Genomic DNA, 26,922 nt, shown 5'->3' with positions numbered 1-26,922 from the left:
TATTAGAACATGAGCAAAAGACATGAAAAGACATTTCACTGAAGACGATATACAGATGACAAGCCCATGAGAAGATGTTTAACATTTTGAGCCACTTGAGAAAAGCAAATAAAAACCACAGTGAGATATCACTATACATCCACTGGAATGGCTAAAATAAAAAATAGTGACAACACCAAATTCTAGCAAGGATGCCGAGAAACTACATCACTCATACGTTGTTAGTGGGAATATAAAATGGTACAGCCACTCTAGAATCAGTTTGGCAGTTTCTTAACAAAAAACTAAATGTGCAACTACAATATGATGTAACAGTTTCACTCCTGGGCATTCACTCCTGGGCATATGAGAAATGAAGACTTATGCTCACACAAAGATTTGTGCATGAATGGACATAGCAGCTTTATTTACAATAGCCAAAAGCTGGAAAAATTCACATGTCTTTCAATGGGTGAATGGTTAAGCTGTGATTACATCTATACCATAGAATACTAAGTAATAAAAAGGAAGGATCCATTTATTGATACACACACAACCTGGATGAATCTTTAGACTATTATGCTGAGTGGGGAAAAAACAAAACAATCTCAAGAGGTGACATATTATATGATTCCATTTATTTAACATTCTTGACAAGACAGAATTATAGAAATGGATCGCTGGTTAGTGGTTGCCAGGGTTTAAGGAGGGGGTGGGGCAGTACAGAAGTGAGTGTGGCTATAAAAGGTGAATAAGAGACATCCTTGTGGTGAGGGAAATGTTCATATTTTGACTATATCACTGTCAATATCCTGGTTGTGATGTATTGTAGTTTTCTAAGATGTTACTTACCATTGGGGGAAATGGGAAAGAGTACATGTCTGATCTAACTGTATGTGATCTACAATTACCTGAAAAATTAAAAGTTTAATTAAAAAATAGAGGTGCTTCCACCATCTTTCCAGCTCTCAGTCAGAGGGGCCCAGAGATGATGCCTACCCAAGAAGAACCCCAAGTTCAGTTCAAATTTGTATTGGTTGGTGATGATGGGACTAGAAAAACTACATTTGTGAAACATCATCTGACTGGTGAATTTGAGAAGTATGTAGCTACCTTGGGTGTTGAGGTTCATTTCCTTGTGTCCATACCAATAGAGGACCTGTTAAGTTCAATGTGTGGGATACAGCCAGTCAGGAGAAATTTGGTGGATGGAAAGATGGCTACTACATCCAAGCCCAGTGTGCCATTGAAGTGTTTGATGTAACTTGGAGAGTTACTTAGAAGAATGTGCCTAACTGGCATAGAGATCTGGTACGAGTATGTGAAAACATCCCATCATGTTGTGTGGCAACAAAGTGACTATTATGGACAGAAAAGTTAAGGCAAAATCAATTATCTTCCACCAAAAGAAGAATCTTCAGAACTATGACGTTTCTGCCAAAAGTAACTACAACTCTGACAAACCCTTCCTCTGGCTTGCTAGAAAACTCATGGAGACCCCAAGTTGGAATTGGTTGCCGTGCCTGTTCTTGCCCCACCAGAGGTTGCCACGGACCCAGCCGTGGCAGCACAATGTGAGCATGATGTAGAGGTTGCTCAGACAACTCCTTTCCTAGATGAGGGTGATGACCCATGAGAAAGGGAAGCTGGAGCCCAACATCAGAAGTCTGGTGGTATAGGCAACTGTCCTGTGATGTCAGTGGTGCTACTTGTTTGCCACTTTATTACATAGCTAAGCAGAACATGTGCTTAATTTTGGGGATGCTAAAGGAGATGAATGGGCTTTGGAATGAATGTGGCAGTTAAAGAAAAGACCCTCATTTTTGGGACCTGCATATTCAGCTGTTTTGGAACGCAGTTGTTTCCTTACGGATGCAAGACTGCTACACAATATTCAGTGGTGAAATCTTGTTTATTACTGTCATTCCCATTCCTTTTTGTTTAGAATCAGAATAAAGTTGAATTTCAAATATCTATACATAAATAAATTAATTAATTAGTTAACTGCTAAAGGTAACATGGTATTATGGATTGGATCCTAATACAATAAAATGAGAGTGGAAACAACGAGGTCGCTAGATCTGTATGTACAATAAGGAAAGATGTTCAAGATGTATTGTAAATGGGAAAAGCTCATTGAAGAACATTATATTTGCATAGTAAGATCCTATTTGTGTTAAAAATGGATAGATATATGTATAGTTTTATGCAGAGAACAATGTTGCCTTAGTCTGTTTGGGCTGCCATAACAAAATACCACAGACTGCGTGGCTTAAACTTCAGGAATTTATTTCTCACAGTTCTGGAGACTAGGAATCCAAGATCAAGATGCCAGCAGGGTCCGTGTCTGGTGAGAGCTCTCTCCTTGGGTGACACATGGAAGCTTTCTCACATCTCCTCACATGGCCTTTCCTTGGTGCATTCTATGGGGGTGGGGGTGGGAGGGAGCTCCCTGTTGTTTTATCTATAATGATTTCAATCAAACATTTCTAGAAAGAAACTGATTTCTTCTGGAGGGAATACATACATGAGAGGAAAATTTTATATTTTACTTGACATACTATTGTTCAGTTTATTTAGTTTTTGTACTAGTGGCAAATATTACATCCATAGTTTGTAAAGTAATAATTACAATATGATATATTAAAATAATATAAAACAGTATGATATATTATAAATAATAATTACAATATAAACTGTGTTTCCTCAAAATTTATACGTTGAAGCCCTAACCCTCAGTGTGGCTGTATTTGGAGATAGGGCCTTTAAAGTGATAATTGAGGTTAAATGACGTCATAAAGGTGGGACTCCAAGCCAATAGAACTGGTGTTCTTATAAGAAGCATAAGAGGCACTAGGGGTAGGCAAGCACAGAGAAAGGCCATGTGAAGACACAGTAAGAAGGCATTTGTCTGCAAGCCAAAGACAGAGGCCTTAGGAGAAACTAAATCTATAGACACATTGATCTTGAACTTCCAGCCTCTTGAACTGTGAGAAAATAAATGTTTGTTGTGTAAGCCACCCAGTCTGTGCTCTTCTATCATGGCAGCTCTAGCAGACTAATGGATGTCATTCTTCAGGTTCAAGCGAACCTAACCATGTGTAGTTTATAAAGATATGTATAAAAGATATGTTAGGGCATGATTACTTTTTATTATAGGAGTGTTTCTTTATCAAATGGCTAATAATAGTTTATTTTAAAATAATGTATTATGTGATTTAATTTGTAAAGGTTATGCCACTTTCTCCATCCCTTTTATCTCTTAAAATACAGAGGGTGCCAAAAAAATGTATATACATTTTAAGAAAGGAAAACTATTAAAATTGTAATACTCAGTATATACCATCTTTCCCCCCAAAATAGACCTAGCCAGACAATCAGCTCTAATGCACCTTTTGGAGCAAAAATTAATATAAGACCCAGTCTTATTTTAGTATAAGACTGGGTATAATATAATGTAATATAATATAATACCGGGTCTTATATTAATTTTTGCTCCAAAGACGCATTAGAGCTAATTGTCTGGCTAGGTCTTATTTTTCGGGGAAACAGGTGCTGATAGCAAAAGATGAACACAAGTCATGTTTGACCTCTGCAATTACAAGAGGTGCTCAAAGTGGTTTCCATCAGTGTCCAGACACTTCTGATTACAGCAAACTACTGCTTGAGAAATGTTGACCCAAGTGTCTACTTACATACATTTTTTTGGCACCCCCAGTATACTTATCCTCTTAGGATCAACTCAAAAGCCTATCTTCTACTATGCCCTTCCTAATTACCCTAAAAGTGAAGTGATTTCTTTCCTTGGACTCCCATAGCCATGCGGTTGTACCACTCTTAAAATATGCACCATGTTCTAGCTTATAGTTCAGTATATGTGTTTCATCTTTTTGAAATTGTAAGCATCTTGAAAGGAGGGATTATGTTTCATTCATCTTTGTATCTTCCACAACATGAAACCCAAGGTTTGGATGCTTATATTAGTTTCTATTGTTGCTGTAACTAATAACCACAAACTTAATGGCTTAAAACAACACAAATTTATTATCTTACAGTTCTGGAGGTGAGAACCCAAAATGAGTCTTACAAAGCTAAAATCAAGGGGTCGGCAGAGCTGTGTTCCCTCTGGAGGCTCTAGGGAAGAATATATCTGTTAAGGAACTTTTCCACCTTCTAGAGGCTGCTCACATTCCTTGGCTCCTGGCCACATCCCTCTAATTCTTCAACGGTCACATCTTCTCTAAATCTATCCTTCTCTGTTTTTCTTATAAGGACTTTGTTCTTACACTGGACCCACCAGAGTAATCCCTCCAGTTCAAGAGCTGCAAAATCCCTTTTGTATGTAAGATAATGTATTCACAGATTTGGGGGATTAAGATGTGGACATCTCTGGGGGGACATTATTCTGCCTACCTCAATGCCTACTCAACTTTGTTGAATAGTGTATAAAATAATAACATAATAAATAAAACTGAAGGCAGATAGTCAAGAAATTATTAGAATAGAGAAGAGCTGATCCAGAAAAACTTCTAAGAAGTTGTGACTTTTGAACCAAAAATGACAAAATGATTTTTTCTTTTATTCTTAGGTCAAACAAACTGATGAGAAGATTTTTGTCACTGCTGATGATAATTCCTTACGTACATAATGAGCACTCAAGTGTTTCTGAGTGAATGAGTGAGTCACTAGAAAAAAGAATAGTAGGACTACCAAGATGAAGGGATAGTGTGATTGTGTATTTCCTGCGGTGCTTTATAACATTGATACTCCGTTTTAATTTCTTCTAGAGATTATATTACTCTTTGCCATTCATATTCAGAAAGGACACATCCTGATGTGCCCTCCAGCTTATATGACCATGTCTATCCCCTGGACTTGCAGGTCTTCATTTACTTCCTGAAACGGTGACGATTTACATTAAGGGTTTTACCGAGGAGCTGTTCTAAACTGTCTGGACTATAAAACAAATTGCAGTTCTACTTGTAATTTCCTATCTCACTTTTTTATGGTGCAAACAATACTTTAAAAAACAATAAAGGACATTTAAAAAATAAAATGTCACCTAACCCTACTGCATTAAGGAACAAAGCTCAGTGTGGTAGGACATTTCCTCCTGTCCACTGCCTCCTTAGTTGCTTTGATATTGTTTCTTCTGCTGATGTTATTTGTGAATTTTGTATAGTGAATTTGCCCAAATTTGAAGCCAGGCCTGGAGCATGGTTTGGGTAGTGGTGGTCCTTAGCTTCAGAAGCTGGATGCAGTAGACACAGAAGTGAAGCAGCAGGTTACAGGCCTTATTTCCTTGGTATAAATCCAGCCATTCTTCAATTATTCAGGTTTTATGATTTTTGTCATACTTGACTGCCATCTAAATTATTTACCTAATTTTTTTAGAAGTCAATTTGCATTTACTTTGCTTGAGTGAAATAACAGATTTAATTTGTTGCATTTTTCTAATACTGACACAAATAATTATATAATTTTCAAAATAAATACTGTGCGTCAATACATTCCATCCGAAGTTTTTTGACCATTTGGGGTACAGTGGTATAGACAGATTGTAGGCCTACCAAAATCTGTAGTCATTGGCTAGACCATGGCACAAACAAATTAGATCTTGGTTTCCAGTTTCAAATTCTGAATGATAGACCACTGAAGTCTGTGAGTAGCCAGGTAACTATTGTCATTTGCTTCTGGTGAAAATTATTTTTGATTATAGTAATAAGACTTCAACAACAACAACAAAATATGTTCTAAAAGTGCCACTCTGCCATCTTTGTGGCTCCCATTGAAAGGCTGAGGCAATACGTACCCAGGTGCTGTTCTCTGAGAAGGACTCTGGGAAGGCCTTTCAGTCTTCCCTGAGGGAGAAGATAGTCAAGGGGTAGTGCCCCCTTGCTGAAGGCTTTTGTTTTTCTTTTCCTTTAAAACCCTTTTGAAAAATAACTTTAAATTTTTAAACTTATATTTTATCTAAATAAAAGAAATTATATAGGTTACAATGTCATTGAATAAGCTTTGGGGGCAAGAAACTTATATGTCAAGTGTCAAGTACATGAAAATGTCAAAGTATAAGGCTGGTCATTGTCCTCTATGTTAAATTAAGGAATCACAGATCAAGAATGTATACAGACCCGAGGAGAAAAGGTCTTATTTAATTGTAATTTATAAGGCTCTGTCTCTTGTTACGTTCAATAAGAAACACCAAAAATTTTTCTGAGATGCCCAACACCACTTACATGTTTTTCCTGAGCTATTCACTCACATTTACTGACTCCCCTCCTATTGCAAAGCAAATATAACTTTACAGTGTTTCTTTAAACTTCAGAGTATGTTTATAATAGAAAATAGAATTTGTTCACTTAAACTGTAGTTGATCCAGTCTGGTTTCTTTATTCCTGATCTGACATCCCTCCTATTTAGTCGATTTAAAAACCTTAGACCCTGTGTCTAGCTGTCTTTTTGCTGGTTGTACAAGTAAAATAAAAGGGTGATTCTAATGACTTTAAATCTAAACAGACTTCAAAACCTGGTTGTTGGACAGGTGGTGCTGTGGTAAACTTAGTTGTCAAGCCCCCTGCAAATGCTCTGGACTGGACTCCCTGACACATCCAAAGAAACGAAAGGCAGAAGATCCTTTGGGGCCTACAACAGGATGTGGCCTTTCTTTCCTACCTATGTCTGATTTGGGATTAGCTGCTGAATCTGTTAGACTCACGAAAGTAAAGAATGAAAAGAAAATCTGTCACATAAACTCAGTGAGGTTCCCAAGGTTAAAAAGTAGAGTCAGATATATGAATGTGGATTAGTGAGATCAAAGGCTGTCTGATAAGATAGAGGTATGTGTACTTGTGGATGGTGGGAAGCATTGAGGAATCGAGGCACAACAGGGTACAGATTGAGGCATAATTACTAAGTTTTCCTTTGGGGCATGTATTTTCTAACTTTGGTTGCCTTCCTTCTGTGCAGTGATCCTGGTTCTTAAAAGTAAGAAACCGTGGAGGGGGTTGGATTGTACAGAAATAAATGATTTATCAAGAGATACTAGCTAGCATTTGCATGCTTTGCTGGAGTGAACTAAAGTGAGAGTTCCCCTGGGTGATCCCTTAGACTAACTTGTGTGAATTGAGCTTTCAAAGATTTCCAGGGAACTCTTAAGAAGTTGGTAGCGCTAAGGGGATTCTTTAGGGTCTAGGGGCATCAATGTCCCCATCTTTGCTCCACCTGGCCCTCCCTCTTCAAATGGGGATTTTTGTCCCTATATATTAAAGTCAGAAGATTGATATTAAACCTCTGCTCTCTCTTGAAAGCTCACTAAAATAATGGTAAATACTGTAGTCTTGTTAAAAAGACTTAAACACTGAAGAAAATTGGAAAACAGACAACAGCTCACAAAGCTTCTTAAATTGGAAGGCAAACGGGAAAGTGATGACAAAATTAGCAGATGGGAGAAAACTTAGTCTTAAGCTGGGAGTGGGGGAAAGCTGATAAACAACCTTGTTTATACTGTAGAACAACCCAAAGACCCAGGAATTGGTAGCACCATGTCCCTTTGGACATGGGGATGTGAGACTGACACAGGAACACTGGTAGAAAATCTGTTGAAAGCGGTTAGAAACTTCCAGAGAGAAGCAAATACATTTCTACACCCAGACACCTCCAGACCCTGCTGAATTCCAGCAGGACGGAGTAATCACCACCTCTTTGCCTGTCCTGGATTGGAACCCTGTGGCTGCAGAGAAAATTCAGCAATAAAAATGGAGAAAGTGACACTTCAGATTGAAATGAAGAAAAACCGACAGGAAGTGCAGGAGGGAAAATAAACTCAGGGATGAGGCTAGTTAATAAAACCTTAGAGAGGCCAGGAAATCTAGTTTCCTAGAAGAATGGCAATTCCTTGAATGTGCAGAGATGAGCAAGAAGAATCACATACGGTTAAAAGCAATTGCTCAGGGTCTCAAACATAGAGACATAAAGATGAGAGGCAACAATGTCTCCAGTTGCTCATACAGCTGAAGGATTTCTACCCTACTATTCATGAGGCCAACCAGAGGCCAAGAAGGGAACCCTGTCCTATCCCTACGGAGAAGCCCTTCACAGGTTCCTGGGATACAGAGGAGAGGACAGTGTCTTCTCAGGTTCTGCCTGTGCACTTGTGGCCAACCACCCACCTGAGTACCAGCTCAGGCCTGTGCCAATCGCATTCCCTTTGGGGAGATGCTGTGCCCCCCACACCCCACATGTGATCTCCATGGGGGAGCCTCAGGTACCAGGATGGAAACCCTAGAACATAAACAGTCTGTTAAGAAACACAATTCAAATGAGTAAATTTGAAGAGCTAATTGACTTTATTAAAGGATTCATGAATTAGGCAGCAAGCAGAGAGATACACCAAGGGGCTGTACAAAGTGGAAGGTTTTCATAGGAAGGAGGGTGGAGTGACAATGTTATTAGCAAAAGAAAGAAAGGATTTTCTGCTGGAATGTCTTTTTTGGGGTGGAAGGGAATGCAAGGGTTTTATCATGTAGATGGCTTCTTCTTCCTCTGGGAGTGGGACAGGGGTAGAGAGGGCCCAATTTACAGATGACCTCATTGGTGCTGACTAGAAAATCCCAGATAGATCCATTAAGATGACATTTCTGGAAGGGGTCGAAACTGCAATTAGGTTAGGTATTAAATCTAGGTTTGGTATCGTGGGCTTTAGCATAAGAGACACCATTTGGGCCTGTGGTTTTTTTCTCTTTAACACCTCCAAGATCAAGTACATTCCTATTTCTTGCTTTTTTCCTAGCAGCCCCCAGCTCCCAGCAGCAGTTGACCTCCTCTGACTCGGAAACGTGGTCCTTCTTTTCCCAGACCAATGTAGTAAGAATAAACGGGAAATTAAATGGGAAAAAAAAGAAAAAGCAGACTTCAGGAATTCCTCCCCTACTCCACGAAGTACAGCATCTTTCCCACCTTCACTCTGGCTAGTCTCAAGATTTATTCTTTAGAGATCGTGAAATAGTAGGTCACTGGATTCAGGACCCGCATGAAGATGTACTTGAAACTTGGTGGTTAACGCAGAGAACTATGGATTTACCATCTCACACAGTTAGACTTCAGCAAAGGTCACGTTCACACTCAAAGGTCTACCTACTACCCCATAAAGAGGATTTTGCTATGCCATAGTGATTCACTTTTCTGTTCTATTTGCTGCTACATCACCAGGCCTGGCCAAGACCTACCACCAGCATGTACTGGACAACCTATTCTGTTACTGTTGGCACCACATTGAGAGTTCTGCTTGGGTCATATTAAGTTCAACATTCAAGTAGGGACGTTGACTAGGCAGTTGTATATATGAATCTATAGTCCCAGCAGGTGGGGAAGAAGAATCAGGTCAGGAGATCTCAATTTGGGAATCATTGGCATATGTATGACATTTTAAATCATTGGAGTGGATGGCACCACGTAGAGTGCACAATTATAAGAGCCTGGTGGCAGACTGAGTCCAGAGGCACTCAACATTTAAAGGTCAGCAAAGCGGTAGGGGTCCACAAAGAAGTCTGAGGAGAGGCCAATGAAGGAGAAAAAAGAGGAGCCTGTGACCAACCAAGAGAATAAAGGGACTCAAGGAAGGCACGCTCAACTGTTCGCATGCCAATGAAAGACTGAGTATCTGACTACTAAGAATTGACCACTGGGTTTGCAAGGTGAATGTTGTTGATAAGATTGATTGAAGCAGTCTATGAAAGCTTGATTTGATTAGATTAAAGAGAAAATGGAGAATTAATGTTCTGTGTGTAGTAGACTGATATGATCTGAAAACCAACCTGTCGTAACTCCTAGAAATGCTAGATAAATTATAACAAAAATTATTTTAAATTCATAGCTGAACTTGCAATGAAAAGAGGATGTTGCAGATACCCCAAAATAAGAAGGAAGTGAAAACAGAACCAGTAAACACATAAAGTGACTCTATTGCTACTTAAGGGTTTAATTGGTTTCAGTAATCTAGAAGCTTAATTTTTTTTAAATCAACTTTTTATTTTAGAATTATTTCAGGTTTGCTGAAAAGTTGCAAAGATAGTACACAGAGTTCCTGTGTATACCCCTCACCCACTTCCCCCATGTTAACATCTTTGAGTCCAGTACCTCATAGAAGTTTGGAGTTTTAATTTATTTTACCAATGAAGTCCCCCAATCCCTAAGCTGAGAACTTAACATAAAAATGTGTCCAAGCACAGTGACGTCCCAAGACTCTTGGCAGAAGTCAACAGAGAATAGATCTGCCAGGACTCTTTTTTGACCCAGGGCACAATGGATTCTCTCAGGAAAAAGCAAGCTCTGCTACAGATGTGCTCATAGTCAAAACATACATGGAAACAATTCACCATACATGAGAGCCAGTACTTACAACGAGCAGCAGGATTCAGTGGCATTGACTTCACATAATAGAAAGACAATCTGAAAGAGAACATGAAACATTTATAATTACTAAGATATAGAATAATAGAATCCCTAAGAAAAGAATAAGACATTATACAAAGAACAATTTGTAAGGGGGGGGGTGAGTGGGGGGACAGAACTCATCCTCTTCTCCCATCTTTTGTCTTTTTGTCTCCCCCTTCTCGCCGCTCCCCTGTCCTCTCCTCTTTCTCCTCCCCTTCCTTCCTTTTAACCACAACAAACGTGGGAGAAGAGCCAAAAATCCTTTTCTAGCTTAATGAAGAAATGTACAAATATTGAAGCTTTCAGATAGAGACAAAAAATTAAATATTATTACCAGACAAGTAACTTACTAAGAATGACAACTTCAGAGGATAAAGGTAACTTATATAAGATACAACTATAATCTCTGAACTAATGCATTTCCAATTGATCATACCATTTTTCAGGCCCTAATCCCCTGAAAACCTACTGATCCATTCGCATAATAGGTCCCAGCTCTCAGGGGAGTAGAATTTGACAACTTATCTTTGCTTATATCCTTTGTGATTTTATCCTTTGTGATTTCAATGTTATGAAATATCTCTGAGGGGTCCTTTAATGTGAAGGCTTTTGCAGGTATCACTTTCCCTAGGACAGCTTCACCTTTTGTGTTGAAACTGGAGGCCAAGTAAGTCCGGGTAGGCCCGGCCAATAGATGGACATAGCAGTTGGGTCATAGAATAAGCGTTTATTATCAGAGCACCGGTGGTCTGAGAAGGCAGCAGGTTAACACCTCTAAAAACTGCCTTAACATTCTCAGACCAGCCTGGGACATTTAAGGGGAAATCTGTGCGTTCCTCCAGAGTCCACCTGATGGTCTGCATGGAGCCTTCCCTCTGGCGAAGCAGCTCTCTAAGGTGGTCACCAACCCAGGAGCAGTGATGACAGTAACCTGGAAAGAATGCTAGGCCATACAGATTGTGATCAGTAAACAAGGGGTATTGTGATTATAAGCAAGCACAAGTTTCAGGGTAATTATGTAAAACAAGGAACTGGACAGGGGACATTTCAAGCTCAAACCACAAGAAGGAGGTTGATCAATTGTTAAGCTCCAGGGCAGGGAGAGGTGAGGCCAGGGACATTGCAAGGCCTCTTTTCGGGGGCTCCCACCGGGCCCTGTTTCAGTGTCACAACCACTTTTCTTATTTCTGTCCATAAGTTCACTTTCACAAAATTCCTCTGGCTGCATATCTAGAATATCAAGAATTGCAGCTTTATCCTCATTCCATTACATCCAATTTCACTTCTAGCAATGTTGCTTGTCCTTTCTTTGCTGCACTTCCATCTTTATTGAACAATTCCCTCTTTGGATTACCCATTTTTGTAAAATGTCATGTGAGTTTATCACTGGGAGACAAAGAGATAACTGATGTGATTGGCCACCAATCATGATGCACATCTATTATTTTCTTGGTGCTCTGAGGGCAGTGAAGTGTGTACTATGCAATTACTCACAGGTAATGAATGTACCGTGGTAACTGAAATTGCACCATGTTGTTGGGGGACTGGTGTTAATCTTACTAGCCTGAAATTTGTGCCCATCAGAACTATGCAAAGCCAGTACTGCTTATACTCATTTTCTGATGAGAAAGCGATCAAATTGGTTTCTGGCAGAAAGGTTGTCAATATAGAAATTCTATGTTAATCATTTTGTAGTCTTTGGAACCAATTCACTCAGGTCAAAGGTGGCCAAGGCCAAACTGTGATACATAACAAAAGTAAGTTTGTATTGGGGCTGCGGGTTAACTCAGTTGGTTAGAGCACGATGCTCCTTATATCAGGGTTGCTGGTTCAATCCCTGCTTGGGCCAGTGTGAGCTGCACCCTCCACAGCTAGATTGAAACAACTACTTGACTTGGAGCTGATGGGTCCTGGAAAAACACACTTAAAATAAATTTTTAAAAAATTAAAAAGCAAGAGTGTATTTAGGAGAAATGAAGTATAATCTAATTTCTGAGAAACAAACAAGTAGTCTGAAACAAGACTTTCCTCTTAACAAACAGGCAATTTGTGCCATTGAGAATTTCCCTTTCTCTATTAGTTCCTCTCGATCCCCCCCCTTTAGTCATCAAAACAACTCTTTTAACCAGAGATTCTTAAAGTTTAGGTTTTCAAAATCAACCAAAGCTTGCTAAAACACAGATTGCTGGAAATTTGCATTTCTAACAACTGTCCAGAAAATGCTGCTGCTGCTGCTGCTGGTCTGAGGACCAAGCGTTGAGAACCACTGCTTTGGATGGTAAACTCGGGAATGGAACAAATATTTTCAACTACATAAATAAACTGAAAATTTTTTAGCTATCAAAACCTTGTGATCAAGTAATGAAACAGATAAACACCTCCCTCAGGTCATAATTTAAATAGTCCCTTAAGTCAATTCTACAGCACCCCACTTTTTCCAACATAAATTCAATCTGCCTTACTGTACACATAGAAAATCTTAAAATCTTCAGAATACTATTTAGCTAATTTCAACATTTGCAAAATATTTGTGACAAACAATTAAAAGCCAAAGACAAAACAGACTTTTTTTTTTTGCTGTATTGCAGAAAGAAATGTGTTTATGTTCCTACCAATGGCTTGCTTTTTGAATCAAGTAGGTTTTAAAACATTTTAAAAGTTCACAGGAAATGATAAAATAAAAAAATAAAGTTCACTTTCTTCACAGAGAATAAAATTTGTAGTGTACTTAATAGTATTGCATCAATGTTAATTTCTTAGTTTTGATCATTGTACTATGACTGCGTGAGATGTTAACGTTACAGGAAGCTGGGTGAAAGGTGGGACAAACTTGTGGGAACTATTGGTATTATGTTTACAACTCTTTTGTAAGTCTAAAATTATGTCAAAATTGAAGAAGTTTAAAAAAACTCAAAGGAAGAAGAGTACTCTCATATATGTATACTTGTACATCAAAAAAGTTTTCATCTGTGAAAAACTGCCTGGGCTTCTTCGTTTATCGCTACAGAATGGTTCAATTGCCATGTTCTTTCTACTTCACAGTCTCAGGATATTTTCAGAGATAGTTTATATGGATTTTATTGGGATACTAATCGAATTTTGGTGGAGGTACACAAAATGCATACAGATATAGATGAGGTTTTCGAAATTAGTAACATTTCGTTACTATCTTCCTCTTCTAAAAATTTTTAATTTTTGAATAAGTAATATATCTACAAGATTTAAAGTTAAAAAGGTATGAAAGTATATACAGTGAAGTGTCATCCTCTTACTCTTGTCTCACTGCCACCTAATAATTCTTTCCAAATTCAACCAATGATACATTTTTCTGTGCCTTTTAGATATATTTGTTAATGCATAAGCAAGGAAATGATGTCTATTTTACAGAAAATGATAGCATACTTTACTTTTCTGCATTCCTCTTTTTTTTTTTTACTCAATATATTTTGGTGCATCATTTCCATATCAGTGCATAATAGACTTCTTGATCCTTTCTTAGATCTGCATTGCATTTTATTAGATGAGTATACACAGTTCATTTCATTGATCCCCTTCAATGGACAGTTAGATACTTCCCATCGTTCGCTATTACGCACAACGCTGCCACAAACAGCTTTGCACCATCATCATTTGTACACGTACAGATATATCTGTAAGAAGTCTAATTCAAGGGTTAAGTATGTGAAATTGCAATTTGGAAGAGGGTTGTTTCATTATATTCACTTGTTGATACGGAAGGATACACACTGTACAAAATACGCTTACAACAGAACAAAAGGGTAAATGGTGAAAAAGAAGACTTCCTTAGACCTCCTTGCCTCTAGCTGTCTCCTCAGAGGTAACCATTGCTACTTGCTTTTTCCCTATGGGCAGTATTTCTGCACACTTTAATCCATTTTTTCCTTGGCCAGTGGGTTGTCCTTCCTTTCTACCTTCCTCTTCTCCTGCCTTCTTCTTCTTTTCTCTGTCTCCTCCTCCTCCTTTTTCTCCTCCTTCTCCTTCTTCTTCAATAACATTGTAATGACTATGTATATGGGTACGAGACTGATCGAGGTGATCACTTCATACATTATGTAAATGTCTAATCACCATTGTACACCTAAAACTAATATAATAGTATATGTCAACTGTAATTGAAACATTTTAAAAATGTAATACATAAATCAATAAATAAATGGAAAATATATTTCCATTTTGACATTTCATTATCCCTGATAGATTTAAGATAAAAGAATCAATGAAGGCATTGATATGTACATAGGGCTTTAAAACAAAATTCTTTTACAATCTAGCCTGTAAAGCGTACTCCAACTATTGTTAACAGACGAACGTATTTGAAACCTGGGAATAAATTGTTGTTTAGAAGTCTTCTGCAGATAGTCATTGTCTCCACCTTTCTGCGTGGGCCTGTTCCCACCCATCCTGACCAGGTGCTCACAACTATGAAAGCCTGCTCACATGAGCGACTTCACTGGGTTCCCCAGGCGGGGAGGAGTGCCACCTCTTCTTAGTCTTAACATCATTGTAAACATTGAGGGGTTCACAAAAACGGCCATCTTTTACAAGACTCTAGAGCAATTCTGGAAAAAACTACAGCATACAACTCATGTATTCACTCCTGGACTCCCCTTGTTGTCGGATAGTGCTGACCTAGGCAAGGTGAGGGAGACAATCTTTTTCACTCCGGGAGCAGCAAAGACGGTTGAGATGAAAATAACATCCCATAGATGCCCAAAGCTTCTGAATTTTGGGTCAAATTGTAGAAATGGATAACATATGAAAAAGTTGATCTAAGAGACTGGACAGTTGATAAAAATAATAGCAAACATGGCTGGAAATGAAAAACAGATATTTTATAACAATTACTGAGAGGTAACAGTGGAAATTGTTATTCTTTCAGTAGTTGAAAACTGCATTGTTTTTACGCTTATGTACAATCACGAAGTACTCAAAAGCATCACAAGTATCAGTATAAATATTGGCACACTTGTGAAAAGTGATAGTACACACCCAATCCACTGTGTGTGCAATGTAGATATCACTTGTCCCTCTTGTGTCACCCAGTTGGACTTGGGGCTTGGGGAACCGGTGAAATACTGGGATTGCTGTGAGTGATGTTGTCCTTTACCCAGGAATTTGTGTCTTCTGCCAGCATCCATGAAACTGGAAGGCTAACTTGTTACTTGAAATTAGCATACAATCTTCAATTCTTCACAGTTCTTGGTACAATTTTAAGACTTTTAAAAGTCCCCAGGTAAATATTGATTATTAGCTAAGTATCTCAAAAATCTATTAGTCCAAAATTCCAAAGATAATTTGAGATTTTAGAAAAATATAATAAGTTGACATTAAAGTTCAAACTAATACTGTTTTAAACCTTTTGTTAGAAAGATATCACACCTTATAAGTTTACACATAAAGAATAAGTGGAGGAACTCTACAGGTTCTCATAAATTGCAATATTGTCTGAGGTTTTCAAGACCAGTTTCTAATGACACCAGTCATTCAAATAAAAACTCAATCAATTGTATGCATATGCTAATATTTATATACTTGAAAATATTAGTATAAGCAATAATAATTTATAAGGGACGTGTTTAGCATTTGGAAACTTTTATTGAATTTAGCATTTTTTAAAATGCTAAATTTCTCACATGAAATAAAATTTATGTTTACATTGTTATTACTCACATGGCAAAACCAGAAGGTATATAGCTATCTTTCACATCCATAATATATAAAATAATTTATCAAAGTATTTAAGTAGTATTATATAAACTCAGCTTATATTTCACTTTTTTATTTACATATTTTACAAGTAATATGAAAAAAATCTATAAATCTTGATTAAAAGCATTTCTTAAAATCTTTTCATTTGGAAGCTGTATCTTTATAATGAATCATTTTACAAATGGAAGGGGTTTCCTTCATTTGTTTATCTTTTCTTTCCCTTTTTATAACTACTAATGGTTGGCTTCATGTCAATTTGCCTATCTATTTTTAATTTTATAATCAAGAGCCTTTTTCAATAAAAGTTAAATTTTCCTTTTTCTCCTATAAAAATGTTTTTGAGTGTTTATATTAGAAAACAATCCACATACTATTTAAATTTGTATTAATAATTTAGTTTTCTTCATATAACAATGTATACTCATATGTTTGTTTTATTTTGGTGAGATACAGTTTTCACTTGCCTCTAAACTTAACCTTCCCACTTGGAAATCACCTTTTCCTAGAATAAAACCCTTTTAAGTTTCAATCTTCTGAAGACTGACTTTAATCTACTTGATGCATTTCTATGAGGCGACAGAGTGTAATTTTACTGCTCAGCACTCACAGAGAGTGACAGTTCAGTATTTACCTTTCCTTCCAGCCTGGAGAATTTTTCTTCATGTTGATTTAAGACTTAATTTTTCTGAGAATCTTTATGATTTTTTCTTTTAGATTCACATAAAGTCTTAGTTGTTTTTTGAAATAATTATAGGAGCCCCATTGAATTTGAGATATTTTACTGGACTTTATTTCTAATTTCCTCCGTGGGTGAGTTATCCTACACTCGTATAATTCAAAGTCCTCTCCAAGGGAGCTTCCGTCCTGTCCTCTGTCATTTGTGGCATATCTACGCCATTCCTCCAGGAACAGAACACTTTTACTGCCAAAGGCTAGAGACCTTTTTGGGGTTCCACATCCTCCTAGGTATATATGGACTTTAACACAGGAAAAAAAAGAAACAAAAATTCCACCCAGATAACAAAAGGAATTAGTAAACTCTTAAGCAAACTGAAATTATGCAGTAGCCTGAACTTTCATTTCCTTGTTCGGAAAGAAAGGATGGAAATGTATTAAGAAGGGAAAGCAATTCCTCTCAGCGGCCTTGAGGTCTCTATAAAGACCTTCACCTCTGGGGGGCAGCAGCTCCGTGAAAAGGAGGAAGGATAACTGGGAAAGGAATTTGGCCTCTTTGTAGTCCTTCCAGTTCCTATTTTCTAGCAGTGAGGGAAAACTTGCTTCTTACTGGGGCTGGAATCTCACCAAGAATCCTCACACACCTGAATAAGATTAAATATTTAAGCTGAATCACTTCTCAAATATAGAAACACACATTCAGAAAGTATGGACTGAACTGTTGCCTCTTTTCTGAGTCAGCTACTCACACATGGGTCTCCACCTATTTTACGGATCCACCTTTTTCTAATATCAGCCACAGCAAATACCATACTTACTGAATTTTCTTACCCGCTGTGGTTTTTCAGCAGCATATCATTATTAAATGATATTCATATATTTATAATAATTATGAGAGGATTGATGGGAGTGAAATCTAAGGCCATTAAAAATAGTCATGATATATGTTGAGTAAAATATAGAGATTATATATTATATTTACAGCATGATTCCCTTTTTGGAATACACAGACCAATAGACATTTGGAGAAAACACTTCTGGAAACTTATAACCAAAATTTCGACAGTAGTTTTTTTTTGGCTGGTGAGATTACAGTAGTTTTTATTTTTTGCTTTACATTATTCTGTATTTTCTAAAATTTCCACACTAAGCCTTAAAGATTGTACTATAAAATAGTATATAAAAACAGAGAATAAACAGATCAGGAAACTTAGAGAACAACTAATAGTGAATTTCAACATTTAAATAAATATTTAAATATGAATAGCCTCAATCCTAGTTCTATCTTTGCCTGTCATATGTTCTGGCTTTTATTTATTGATATTTATATATTAAGTTGGTGCAAAAGTTATTGCGGTTTAAAAGGTTAAAAATAATTGCAAAAACCGCAATGACTCTTGCACCAACCGAATAGCACATATAACTAGCTAAACGTTGTTTTGGGGTGGCTAAGATTTCGGAACCAAACATTAGTAGATATTCAAAACAGAGATACTCAATGCAGGAAAGAGGCATCTTGCTCATTATTCTTTCAGGGCACCTCTGGACAAGTCACTGCCAGTAGCTTTCTCCTTCTCCTCTTGGTCTAGATCACCTCATTATAGAATTCTAGATCTTCGCGGAGCATGGGCCCCAGCCGTCATCTTGTGCTGCCCTCCCACCCAGCTCAGAAATCCGTCCCTCTGACTTCTAGCCTCTACTTCAGCACCTTCACAGATGAGGAGCTCAGTGCTGGCTACACCTCCGAGATACCACAGGTTTGGTTCCAGACCACCCCAATACAGTGAGTGTCGCAAAAATCTTTTTTTTGTGTGACTTTTTTTTTTGTGTGTGAGTCATAATCTTTTTGCTGGAGGGTCTTCCCTTCAATTTGTAAAAAAAACACAACATCTGTGAAGTGCAATGTAGCCAAACACAACAAAACGAGGTCTGAGCACAATAAAACAAGGTATGCCTGTACTTTTGCCTGAAAAGTTTTCTCCTCTTTGTCTGCCTGGAGAGCTTCTACTCATTATTCAATATTCAAATCAGGCATGCTGTTTCTGTGGGGCCCTGTGGTTTGTAGGTGTGGACTCTGGTAAGAGAGACCCAGGTTCCATCCTTCCTCTCCTACTAAGACTTGCTATGTGATCTTGGTGAGCTCATCTTACCACTCTGAGCCTCAGTTTTCTTACCAGAAAAGTGGGGTTCACAGATGTGATGATGTGTATGGGATCTTCAGAGGGTGTCTAGCACACAGCAAGCAAGCAAGCAATAAATGGTAACTGCTACTATTCCCCACCTCAGTAGTTTCAACCCTGACTTGCACATTGCAATCACCTGCAGAGCTTTTAAAACATGACTTAATAGATCTGGGGTGACGCTCCTAATAAGGCAGTTTGCAAAGTTGCCCAAATGATTCTAATGTACAGCCAGGTTGAGAACTGTTACACTAGCAGTTCTAAAGAATGATCCCTGGACCAGGAACAACTGCATCTCCTGGGAACCTGTTAAAATTCAAATCTGTGGACCCAACCACAGATCTGCTGAATGAGAAATTCTGGAAATGGCTCCAGCGACCCAGGTTTTAACACCCCTTCCAGGAGATTCTGATGCATACTAAAGCTTATGAACCACCGCACTAGATTGTAAGCTAAGTGAAGGCATGAACTGTTTGTCTTGTTCAGTGCTGTATTCCTAGGGCTTAAGGCTCTGCCATATGCAAATTCAGTTTAGTGCAATTCAAGACATGTTTGTTGAGCACTAATTTTCTGTTAAGACACTGTGCCTTGGCCCTGGGAAAATGATGTCATAGGAGACAAGTCTTTGCCCTCTGAGCTTGCTTACAGCCTCTCAGACTTGACTCTTCCTTTCTGCTATCACTGCCCCTTAAGCACACCTCTTCCCCCATTGCAACCTTTATGCTGATTTATGCACTTTTTTTTTTTATATGCCTGTTTCCCGCTAAACTGATCTCCTCAGGGCAGGAACAGCCTTTACTCATTTTCTTAGGTGATGCTCTAATGCAGTTGCATTGCTTAGCCTGGTTTTCGAAAGCAATGGAATGTGTTCCTCTGATGTTACACGATAGAGGAAAAAAGGATGGTGCGTCAGTCAAGGTTTAAATCAGGGAAGCAGAACCACTATGGATCTTACAGTTAAGATCTTAGGAATTAGATCTTAACACCATTGTGGGAGGAAGTGGAGAAGTAAGATCCAGGGAAACGAAGTTGGAGGATCAGAGAAAAGTTACTAATCAGCCTTCCTCAGGCATGGGCGCCCGTTGGACAAGTTGATTTTAGGGAACACTGGACAAGCACATCTAGCTGCCAGAGGGACTGTGAAAGGAGCTAGTGCAGAAACCTGTGGAAGGCTGTTGCCCTAGTGGTCTAGTGTGTCTGTAGGTCAACATGGCCAGCAGTGGGAAGACAGGTGCATGCAAATTAGGGGAGGCTAAGGACATATGGGAGCCCTTAGCACCTCTGCATCATCACTCACTGAATCTTACCCCGTGACTTTTGGAGAGTAATGGACCTGCTGCATTCTGTCCTCCTGATCACACACAAATGTCTCCTTTGAATAACTCTGACAGAGAACCACATAGCAAATGGGTTTCTTTGAAACATAATGTTTAGCCAAGTTGACACAGTACTAAATCACACAGCTGGTAAATATTACTTAGCTACAAAGCTGGTACTTATATTTTTATCAAGAGCTACAATTACATTCATTTTTTAATAGCCATGATAGAATACTGATGTTTCCACACACTCCGAGTGGTGCCATCTCCAAATGTCAGAAGATAAGAGACAGGAAAGCTGTAATAACAAAGATCTTTTACTAGACTCGGATTTCTAGTTCAGTAGTAGAAATAGGAGTTAAGATTGAATCAGAGAATAATTTCTTTTCTTTGTGTTCTTTTTGATATGAGAAGGAGTCTTGTAATTGTAGTTTCCTAAGTTTTCCACAAGCTCAGTCCATGAATAACTAATGATACTTCCCTGTTTATATGGCAGGGGCCACAGATATCAGAGTAAATGAAACAATTTGAGGTGGGACGTAGTAGTTTTACATTCCATCTGTATACTGATTTCATATGTTTATGCAGCTGTTGAAATATCTTAAATTACATACATTTGGGGTCAGTCTTTTTCCTTATGAGTTACTGGAAACCACAGACCAGCTCCCAGTTTCCTTGTTTGTATTAATGGCATTATCATTCCCTTAGGCATCTAGACAAGAAACCTTTGTCATCTTTGGTTTATTCCTGTCCTTCATTCTTCATACTCAGTAAGTAATTTATTTGTAAGTCTTTGAAATGCCATATATTATACCCATCTTGTATTCTCCATTCTTATTGTGACAATCCTAATGCATATAATACTTACAGTCACCTGTCCATCTGTCCATCCATCCATCCATCCATCCATCCATCCATCTGTCCATTCCTTGTGAGTTTCATAACCCTATTTTCAAAAAGATTTGAAAGCGTTAATAAACTGGAACAATGTAAAACTTCATAATTAAGATTAAAAAGAGAACAAAGAGGTCCTAACTTAATTGTTCTCACCCTTGGATGCCTTAGATTCAGTGGAGAACTTTTGAAAACTACTGATGCTCAGGATTACTCCTAGACATTTGGATTCAGATAGTCTAGGTGCTTCTAATGAGCAGCCAACATTGAGAACCATGGACTCAAAAACGAGGGAGTAGATATTACCAGCCACTTGATATGAGCTGATTACAACCTTTGAACCCTGTGTATGGCTGCAAAGGCAAAAAGGGATGTAAAACACATCTCACTGGCTGACAGAACATTTTTCTGCAAGGATGGTATTGGGTATGCCCTCGTCATACAATCATAGCTACCATAGTGCTTGCCGCGTGCTAAGCATTATGCCTATTAAAGGCACTATCTCTTTTAAGTCTCACAACACACCTATGATGCGAGTATATTATTATTATTTCTTTTTAAACATACATTAATTTATTTTATTTTGTTAATAATTTTTTTTTGGGGGAACCCTGGTGGAACAGTGTATTTCTTCAGGGCCCATCAGCTCCAAGTCGTCGTCCTTCAATCTAGTTGTGGAGGGTGCAGTTCACTGGCCCATGTGGGAATCGAACTGGCAACCCTGTTGTTCAGAGCTCAAGCTCTAACCAACTGAGCCACCCAGCCGCCCCTATGTGACTATATTATTAACCTAATATTTCAGGGGAGGAAACTAGGATCGTGAGAAGTTAAATAAATTGGATTCAGGCTGTCTAACCACAGAACCCTGATTCTTAACCACTTCATTATACTGCATCTAATGTGAATATACTGGCAATAACTGCAATTAAAGCTTTGCAAAAGACAGAATGGTGTTCAAATAGAGATTCTTGTAAAATAAAGGCTGAAGGTAAATAAATTAACGAGCATTTTTTTGCAAGGTGTTTAGAAAATATTTTGCTTTCTGATCATCTGACTTATTATAGGGAAAGACACTGGGGCTTCTGGAAGAGTGGGCTGTTACCATATCTACTGGATTCTCTCAAGTCTTCTCATAGGAGGCTTGGGGAGGTCTGGCCTCTCCCACAAGGTAAGGGCACAGAGCACCAGCAGCGGGGTGGAGCATAAGTGCAACACAGACTGGAATGAGGCCAAGAAGCATTAAGTCTTTTGGAACCAGACTTAGAAGCAGGAAAGGGAAGAAGGGGTGAAAAGCCAATAACGGCATCCTGCTTGAGGGGCTAGGCCTAGACAATGGGAGGAAGGTGGGTTGGGCTGGACAAGAGGAAATTCCTGCACTAAAGAGAAGCATAAATGGATGAAACTGTGTGATACCAGAGACAAGGTCATAAAGACTGTGTGCCTTTGGCTCAGGAGTAGAAGGAGGGTGCAGATATTTAAACAGTGAAAGGTAGGGTGCTAGGTCAGAGGAAACTCAAGATTACTTTATCTAACAAAGATCTAAAGTGGAGATACTTGATGTTGTCAAGTGAGAAAGTAGGCTTTGTATACTAGCCTCATTCTTTTGTTAAAAGGTGATGGCCTGGAGATATCTGGAATACTGCTTTAAGTCCAGTCTATTCTCAATTTAATCACTGCTCCCCAGAATCTTCAGAATGGGTCCTAAAGACTCTTTTAGCATGTGTTAGCCCGGGAACTGTAAGGGGCACACTACTGCCTACCTCAGTCTAAACTCCCAGGTAACTGGGCTCCATGCTACCTTTCCAAGTTGCTGCTGCCAGCTGGTCAACATCCTCTCATCACATTCGTCAGGTCCACTCACTGCTCCACAAATGCTCATGTTGTGGATTAAATCTCTGTTCCACCTGCTTTAGACTTGATGTCTCAACGTGATTGTAAGCTCTTGGAGGAAAATAATTTATATCTTGTAAAATTTGTCTTCCTCTCAGGACCCAGTGCTAAACATGTGGTAAATAGTCAATGCCCACTGCTTAACTCAGTTATAGGTTACCCTGAGCGGTACTAGGAGTAGCGCCAGTCACTGTGAGGTATTTAATAAGCGTTTTTGCATTGAGAGAATGATCGTCTCAGAATCGGAAATTATCTTGATGTGGTTTTTTTTTGTTTTTTTTTGTAATGACTACGTTGATAACGCCTCATGAGAACATGGAATAACGGAGTTCAAAAAGTCTTGAGTTTGAATGCCCGCTCTGTCGTATATTAACTGTGTGACCCTGGGCGAGACGCTGTGAGCTGCAGTTTCCTCATTGTAAAAGAAATGGGATCATGAAGACCCCAGAAGGAGGATTCAATCATACACCAAAAGGAAATTGTCTAGCACAGTAAATGGTTTTAATAGACATTCGATAAATGTATTTTATACAGAAAAATCTAAATCTCTATCACTTTTTTTTGGCAAAAAAAAATTATTTTCCTTTGAAATAAAATGTACAGCCAAAAGGGCTCAGGGCTTGGGACCGTACGGAGGTCAAGGGGGACACCAGTTTTGGAGTAGGAATCTGTGCTTCTGACTCCCCCACCGCACACTTTGGCAGAAGAGGAAGAGTCTATAAGCCAGAGATTTCAGAAGGGAAGGGAAATGCATGCTGAGCCCGTGCTGGAGCAGCTCATCCTTGGGTACAGACCACCACCTCCACAAGGGGATGTCAGAAGCACAGAATGGCAGGGCCCTTGGAAATCCTACAGCCTGCCCACCCCCATCATCCACGGGACACACCAAAATAGAGCAAAATCTCTACCCCGGTTTATTCTACTGGTTTTCTAGTTTCTCCTTTACCCAGATCAGAAAGATCATTTTAAATTTTCTTTAAATGTTTTGAGGTTCGATATTTTCTGATAAGAAGAAGTCTGTAAACATCATTTTAACAAAGAAGTTTCTTTTTTCTTTTTTGGTACTTCTCTGAATCATAGAAAACAATAATAAAACAACAAAAATTATTCTTAGCTTTCGGCTGGAAATCAGGAGGAGGGAGAAGTGAAGGAAGAGAGATGGAATCCTTAGACCGCTGGTGGAAACACGGCCCCCTGAACCTTAGATTTAGCGCCCGTGATAAGGTCCTGGTGGCAGGGAAGGCCCGCCGATGGGATTCCTGCCCTAGTTAGCAAGAGTGCCTCAGAGTTGGGCTATGAGCATCCCTGGCATAGTGTACTCTTTGATCGATTGGACTTTGCCGCAGGAAGCGTTTGGCTGAAAGCAGACTCGTGTGAATTAACCAAGTGTGAGAATGTCAAGATCAAACTTTATTTCACCCAGCAGCAGTGACAAAATGGCATTCTTCTCTATTGACAGTCTATCCCATCCTCTTCTCCTTCCACGCAGGGATGCTGACAGAGGTTGTTGGGGTTATTGTACCAGGCGTGGAGATACTGCCCTCTGGTTAGGAGACTCATTCTCAGGTGCTGGCTCTGCCCCTGCCTCCCGACGTCGACCCTTGTACTCGCAGGGTTTTAGGTGCTTCTGTAAGTATAGTAAAACTCTGTTAATCTGAAGTTATCATTCCATAAGAATGATAACATGAGACTTTTTCCTGACATCATTGGTTCTTTATTTAAAAATACAGATAATATTTGAAATGAAATAAAAACTCAGAGACTCAAATGCATCCGACAAATTGAAGTAGCAGTGACACATGTATCCACAGCGAGTGTAGCTGTGTAAAGCCCTATCTTGTTTCCCTAGGCAAAACACAGCAAGGATTATAAAATGTGTGCCTCTCTCACATTAAAAGTAATTAAAGACAATCATATTGTTCATTTTTGCAAAAATCAGCGCTCTTCAATGTCATAGCAAAAAGGTCATGTGTGGCTAGAGAGGAACTTCCTCGTAAAATTTCTGAACAAGATTTGCATCACGTCTCATGATATTTCCTTGTCAGTTACAAAAAAGATTTCCTTTGCAAGCTTGCCTCTACATTACTTCATCTGCTTTCCATTCTTATCGTTAAACTCAGAGCTGCTGAAAACTAAGTATTACTCATTCTAACCTCAGCAACAAGTAAACAGAAAATTCCTATTGGAAAGCCTTGAAGCAAAGAGTAGTTAATGAGTAATACAAACTATTAACTTATGAGAAACATGCTCACTCATAAAGAGAATTACCAGAATAACTTTTTCAGAATAACTGTTTGATATAACTAGCCCATTTTGAAAACAGAAAGTCAATTAACTTATTTCCCCCTGTCCTCCCTTTGGCCAATCTGCCTTTCTTATTGTCCCTCTTTGACCACTGGTGGTTTTTATTTTTCCTCCATTAGAATGTTGAACGTTCAGTCTCTTGACTTCCCTTATTTTCACATGTTCAGGAACCAGATGTCACAGTTTATTTAGAATGTCAAGAATCTTTGTATGAAAATCAGTGAAATATGTTTTAAAATACACATTCATTATTAGAAAAGCAAATTGCAGTAGGCCACAAAGTACATTTATTTGTCAATTTTCTCTGCTAGTTAAAAAAACTTGTGAGGAAGGCTCAGAAAGGATTTAGAATTCTACACACAGTTTTATGTCGTCCACAGAAATTGACGGTGTCCCCATTGTAAGTCTCACCACTTCTCTCTGGGCTGTTTTGAAGCTTCATGGCTTTGGGTGCATTATATCAGGATATTTGGACAATAGGGAGAGGGGGTGATGAAGTGTTAAAGAAACACCGTGGCTGCATAAATTAATAAAAAGCATCAGAGAGATCAAAATCATGAAATTCTTTCGTTTCCACGGTTGGAGTCATTCCATTAACTGGCTTCCAGGGGCGTCCAGGACATTTGGGGGAGGTTTCTGGAAAATCAGATATCAGGTTAAATGAAAGGCTATTTGGCTCTATCTGGATGTCAGGGATCCAAGCATCATCATTCTCTGTGGGAGTTGGTGGTGCATTAGTCACCACAGCTGCAATGAGATCTGAGTCTTGGAAGTTAGGAAAGGTAACTGCTACTCCTGGCTGGGCTAGGGAAGGGAGGGATGTTGGCCCTTCTGTCTTCTCTTGTGTCTGTGCAGAAGATGTAGTACTATCTTCAGAACTTGCCAAATGCTCTGTTCTCCAACCATTGTGCTGTCCATTGTTTTTTCCTTTATTTTTATATTTTCCATGGTCATGACCATGCTCATGTTGATGTCCATGGCCAAGGCCATGTCCCCTTTGGTGCCCATGGCCTTGGTCATGCTCATGGTTAAGGCCATGACCAAGGTCATGTTTTATTTGCTTTCCATGGCCCCAGCCATGTGCACGAGTGGGTCCTTGTACTTGTGCTGAATCCTGCTCTTCATCTTGTATAGATGCCATGGAAGTGTGGGGTGGACTTACAGTTGTTCCTTCTTTTGTTTCCTCCCTTGTTGCTGATCGGAAAGGTGAAAAACCTGGAGGCCTTTTCAGCATTGAAGTCTAAATAGGAAATATTAAGATGTATGCATTACTGTGAAAACCACACTATCAATGAAGAAAGAAGGGGCTGAGACCTGGCAATGTTATCTTGGTTTACATTGGAGCAAGTCTTTGCCAGATTTTAAATACTATATTAATAATCCAAAAAGGATGAGAATGAATAATGTTTTTTCCTCTTTTGATTGATTTTATCATTTGTGGGTATTGATTATTGTTCATAATAAAACTCCGCTAAGCTAGAGAGTTTTTTCTTCACCTGGAAAAATTGGGAGGCTAA

General features: G+C 38.8%; 2 protein-coding genes and 1 pseudogene across 4 annotated transcripts in view; 2 read left to right on the top strand and 1 right to left on the bottom strand.

The window, feature by feature from the left end:
- Positions 1-149: 149 nt before the first annotated feature.
- On the top strand, positions 150-1,620 carry LOC109458440 (GTP-binding nuclear protein Ran-like; annotated as a pseudogene).
- A 5,917-nt stretch (positions 1,621-7,537) lies between these two features.
- MSANTD5 (Myb/SANT DNA binding domain containing 5) lies at positions 7,538-8,350 on the top strand. Its single transcript, XM_074335232.2, is given in 4 exon segments — positions 7,538-7,545; positions 7,836-7,960; positions 7,963-8,052; positions 8,055-8,350. Coding segments are annotated over 4 exon segments (519 nt in total).
- Positions 8,351-24,490: 16,140 nt separating this feature from the next.
- Positions 24,491-26,922, bottom strand: part of LOC148754785 (kininogen-1-like) — a 28,764-nt gene continuing 26,332 nt past the window's right edge. The window contains exons 10-11 of one of the 3 annotated variants that reach the window (XM_088793813.1): positions 26,568-26,645; positions 24,491-24,728 (exon numbers count right to left, since the gene is read on the bottom strand). In XM_088793813.1, the coding sequence (XP_088649939.1) occupies positions 24,615-24,728; positions 26,568-26,645 (192 nt within the window). In that variant the 3' untranslated portion in view covers positions 24,491-24,614. Of the gene's footprint in view, positions 24,729-25,669; positions 26,646-26,922 lie in introns of those variants that run through there. The other 2 variants (XM_088793814.1, XM_088793812.1) reach the window with 2 other exon arrangements.

The sequence above is a fragment of the Rhinolophus sinicus genome, chromosome 17 (genome assembly GCF_057876585.1).
Source record: "Rhinolophus sinicus isolate RSI-liver-muscle chromosome 17, RSI-T2T, whole genome shotgun sequence".
In the NCBI taxonomy this organism is placed as follows: domain Eukaryota; kingdom Metazoa; phylum Chordata; class Mammalia; order Chiroptera; family Rhinolophidae; genus Rhinolophus; species Rhinolophus sinicus.
This window is presented reverse-complemented; position numbering and strand designations above follow the sequence as displayed.